At 40.8% G+C, this 5,175-nt stretch overlaps 1 protein-coding gene across 1 annotated transcript; it reads right to left on the reverse strand.

The window, feature by feature from the left end:
- Nucleotides 1-1,167: 1,167 nt before the first annotated feature.
- Nucleotides 1,168-2,388, reverse strand: LOC146469005 (orexin/Hypocretin receptor type 1-like). Its single transcript, XM_085124102.1, has one exon. The coding sequence runs from the start codon at nucleotides 2,386-2,388 to the stop codon at nucleotides 1,168-1,170; it is 1,221 nt and encodes a 406-aa protein (XP_084980228.1).
- Nucleotides 2,389-5,175: the final 2,787 nt, after the last annotated feature.

Genomic DNA, 5,175 nt, shown 5'->3' on the forward strand with positions numbered 1-5,175 from the left:
GTGTACCAAAGACTTTAGGACGATCAATTTTTTCGGTAGGAGGGGGTTAGGTCGCTACTGTGAACGGATATTTGGTATAGATTGTGCTCATTAAATAGAACAAAGATCCTCGAAGTTAGTACACAACTAAGGCAGCTGCGAAAGAAAGCCTAAAAAAAAAAAAAAACCGGTCGTGAACGGAATTCGAACTCATGACCTCTGCGACGCCGGTGCAGTGCTCTACCAACTGAGCTATGAAGCCAACTGGTAGCTGATCAAATTGTGAGTTCGTAATATATCCGTAAAGGATGAGTAAATGAATATGAATGTATGAAACATATTTTGAACTTCAGATAAAAGATTAAATAGAAGAAAGATCCTCGCAGTTATTACGCAACTTAGGCAGTTACGAAAAGAAAGCCTGAAAAAAACTCAGGCTTGAACGGGGTTCGAACCCATGACCTCTGCGATGCCGGTGCAGTGCTCTACCAACTGAGCTCTCAAGCTAACTGGGAGCTGATCGTATTTTGATTTCGTAATATACCCGTAAAGGATGAATAAATGAATATGAATTTATGATATGAAACATATATTTTGAACTACGAATGAGAGGTTAAATAGAGGAAAGATCCTCGCAGTTACTACGCAACTTAGGCGGTTACGAATAGAAAACCTGAAAAAATTCAGGCTTGAACGAGATTCGAACTCATGACCTCTGTTCGCAACTGCCTGAGTTGCATACTTACTGCGAGGATCTTTCTTCTATTTACTTTTGAATCCGCAGTTCAAAATGTATGTTTCATATATTCATATTCATTTATTCATCCTTCACGGGTATATTGCGAACTCACAATATGATCAGCTACCAGTTGGCTTAATAGCTCAGTTGGTAGAGCACTGCACCGGAGGTCATGGGTTCGAATCCCGTTCAAGCCTGAATTTTTTTTTTAGGCTTTCTTTTTGCAACTGCCTAAGTTGAGTTCTAACTGCGAGGATCCTTCTTCTATTAAATCTTTCTTCCGCAGTTCAAAATATATGTTTCATATATTCATATTCATATTGTGCTCAAGAATTTTATTCACAGATATTTGATGTTTGGAAAGAAAAACGTTCATGCATTTTGCTAGATTAACTCGTACATGTACACCATACAGGCCAATTTTTTAACAAAGTGAATCATAGCATTCACTACCTACATGAAAATATCCTTATAAAGGATTTGCGATAAAACTTGCTCATTAGACCATAAAACACCGGATGCAAAGCACTTGGTACGCAAGTTAGAGTAAACGAAACTCTGGCAACAATTTGACGGTATGGCCAGAATGCAAACGCTTCAACATTAAATTTTCTCAGAAGAAACTGAACTTGATAAGGAATATAACAAACTACAAAAATTAACACAAGTGCATAAACCATTTTTAAGATATCGTTCTCCAGTTCAAACGTGTCTTTGTTCTGTTGGTTGTACTCTGTTGACGGCGTGGTTTGGTCATGTTGTAGGTTTTCGCCGATTCCACTCCTCACGTCGTTTTGTTTCAGGTGCCGTTTCGTTCTTTGCGGCTCTCCTTCCTTCATTTCTGTGATAACATTTTTTACAATTTTCGAGAGTTCTATTGTTTCGTGTTTTGCATGCGCCATTTGGCTCATGACGCCAATTTGTTCCTTGCCACCCGTTGATGGCAGAACTAAGGAAAATTTACTCGCATTGCCTGCATGGTCCCGAAGCCTTTGCACGACAAGGACATGTTGCCTAATTTTGCTGCTGACTACGAAATAAGATATCGTCATAATAACAAGTGGTAGGGCAAAGTTGATGACGAAAAGAACGACTGAATAAATATTCCGGTAGTGCTTGTAGCCTTCAGGAAACAGTTCTTCGCAATAATGAATCTCACATTTGTCTCCGTATGAATTCACCACACGAAAATGTCCTGTAGGAAGTGACAACCCAACGGCCCCTACCCACGAAACAAGTATAACACAGCATGTTTGTCTTCGAGTTGGTTTTCTTACCATTGGCTTGATGAGTAAAACACAGCGATAGGCAGCAACGATGGCCAAAGTTGTTGTGACGACCAGCAGACTTGTTACTTGTAGAGGCTCCAGAATCTTGCACATCACATGCCCCAGCTTCCAAGACCATGGCGGTTCATAAGCGTGAAACGTAAATACCAAACAAACTATGCTGACAATTTCAGCAAAAGCCAAATTACTGACGAGGTAATGTGCAATGGGTCTGGGGCCAGGATATCTCCATACTGCTCGGCAAACCACATAGTTTCCAACCAAAGCGAGTGCTGATATCAGACTGAACACAATCGTGCGAGTTATTCTTAATGCTTCTGGTTCAGTAGTGAAATTGTTTTCGAATGTCTCGTTTATCATTGTGCAAGATATTAAATCCATGACGGGCATTCGCTGGTGATCAATTATTTTTAACGGAAGGAGGATTTATCAGACCTGCTATGCAAAAATGGAAGACATTTTACGAGCGAGTGCACAGGAAAATCGAGCATAGGGCGGCCACAGTCGAAAACCTAACCTATCCTCATTTTCAGTCTGTAGAAAGATATTAATGAGTTTACAAACCTGCTGGGGTTTATTTTTCGAAATACAGCCGATTTTTGGATTTTTTCGAGATTTCCGATTTCGCCCGTCTGACGGCTGAAATTAGCCGCCTCACAAGGGAAAATCGACCGCCCGAAAAAACTGCTTCGCGTAACCAAAAAAGTGATTCTATCGGAAATCTAACGCTCAATTTCTATAAAAGGGACATCTAACGTCCTATTTATGACAGATTTCCGGTTCTGAAGTGTAAAGTCAACACTTATCAAGTGGATTCTAAATGGTCAGTTGACAAGAGCTCACGAATGCGAAAATTTATAGGAAAAACTAAAATCGAGCTCTTGATAAGTGGGAATCCTCCAAATTGCCCCAAATTCTGGTTTTGAAGCCTTGAGATATAATATTTTCACGTACATTAAAAGTTTGGTTGGGTTTTCCAGCGAGCGCTGCAAAATGAGTCGACCGATTTGAAGAAATTTGTGCTAAAAGTGACTTAAATTGACCTTAAGGGTGTTTGTTTACATTGACCAGTCGCACCGATTACATTAAAATGAGACCTCCGAAATAACTCATTTTCTCATACCATAATTCATTTGAGAAGAAATTTAACTTACCAGTGTTTAATATAGTCGAATTGGAGTGTGGGTTCTTGACTATCTATATCTTGCAGCGGCAGAATAAAGCCGATGGAGACTGCAATCGGTTGTCCAAACTGGATCTGATACACACTGTTTCGGAAACTCCTTTGTCGGATTTGCTTAGAATTCTATCTTAATGTAACAAACGCTGCAGTTCTTCAATCAAATGCTTGGGTAAGTTGTTCAGCCATCTGAGAGACTGTGACACACTTAGATCCGGTTAACTGTTTCGTCTGGAGCTAATAAGAGCTCACTGCACTCTCGAACGGTCGATTGCGTGACAGCTATTGAAACACCCCACAGGCTGACCGCAGGAAATTTTTGCGGGAGTTTACTTTTGCATTTTGTCACGTGTTTCGCGGTAACTAATTTTTGGAATAGAACAGCGTGGTTTTTCGGGTGGGAAATAATTTTTGCGATTTTCAGAAAGTCGCGTTCAATGGATTTGATAACATCTTTGGTTTTTAACAGGAGCCCATTAAGCTCCTGGTTTTTAATGAGTATGTGCAACCGAAATAAGGTTTTAAGACAATACTATGTGTACCGTATGCAAAACACATCACTGTTATCATTGTCAATTCATCACAGATGCTCTCCAAAATGGACTTTTGTAAACGTTTATCAAGTACCAAGCGGCAATTCTATTCCGGGGGTGGGTGTGAGGGGTGAGGGGTAGGGAGTGAGGAAAGAGGGGTACGGGTGAGGGGTTAGGGGGTGAGGATCATCATGCTGTATGATGCTCAATGTTGATGCAATGAGAACCTCAACGTATTGAGCCACATCAACGTTCCACTAACAAATGTTCAATTAACAAATAGAGTAAGAGAAATTGCAGGTATTTCTTTCCCCTTTAGTGCTGAGACGCATCAATACCTGACATTCACTCAGTAATGTCGCTGCTATTTGAGAAAGCGAGAGTGTTGCGTTTATGCACGAAACACAATTTTTCTGTGAACGAACTAGGGCTTTTACATTATTACTAGTTTATTTAAATTCAATTCACACACATATTACCTATAAGGTGCTTAATAAAATTTTGTTCCATAGCAGCCCAAAAACCCCTTTCACTTTTGTCATGGTATCTAGACACAACAGCTTACACTGGTTTTTCGTATAGGTGGTTTTCACCTCACACATGGTCACGCCAGTGAAAAAATAAAATCCTCAACCATTCTATAGATAAATTCAAGAAATTGATATGTTGTAGAAGAGTGATACATAAACAACGTGTGAAAGCCACAGGGCTGTGCGATATCTCCTAATCGAGTTATTCGAGAAAATGTACCATGGAAAATTACAGAGTTTAGTATGGGACGCCATGTTGGTGCCCATCAGACCAGCAAAAACATCTGGAGTTTACCTTGGCTATTTCAAAGCCTTTCTTCTCTCTGCTGAACTTTCACACATTGACATTAACGCTTCTATGGGGGGCAAAAACCATACCTGGCGCGCACGCTATCCGTGTCTTAGATCTGTCTTAGCCCATTGCGCACGTGACCCATCTCGCCTATTATTGGCGCTTCGTTGCAGTCACGTTATCAAGCTGCCGTTTGCGTTGATTTTTAAGCATTTTATTTTATATTATTACAAGGTCCACCGGTCCACGGTAGGTGGAGCATTAGCCACTTCGGCATATGCCGCTGATTCATTGAATCTTCAATCAGCAAATTTCGGTTAGTTCTGATGCAAAGAGTGTAGACCACTTAGTTTCCCAGGCAGTGATTGTTAGTTCGATATACCGATGTAGCACCAAGAATAAATATCTGTAACAGCAGAGCGGTTGGGTGGCTGAAATATCGAGGGGGTGGGGGATTTGCCAGAATAAAAATAGAATAGCAAGAATCCTAAAGAAAACATATCAGGCACAAGGTAAATTACCAGTCAAAGCAGCGTGGTCGAGTCCCGGGTTCAAGTCCCGCTCTGAACACTAGCTGGAGTTGTTTCTCGGTAGCCCCTAGTTCAACTCCTCGGCCGCGCTTGTACATAGCCA

The sequence above is a fragment of the Pavona decussata genome, unplaced genomic scaffold (assembly GCF_977016875.1).
Source record: "Pavona decussata unplaced genomic scaffold, jaPavDecu1.1 SCAFFOLD_128, whole genome shotgun sequence".
Taxonomy (NCBI): Eukaryota; Metazoa; Cnidaria; class Anthozoa; order Scleractinia; family Agariciidae; genus Pavona; species Pavona decussata.

Bases quoted from the DNA above. Each gene is read 5' to 3' on its own strand.
- LOC146469005 (XM_085124102.1), bottom strand. From the start codon at position 2,388: ATGGATTTAATATCTTGCACAATGATAAACGAGACATTCGAAAACAAT.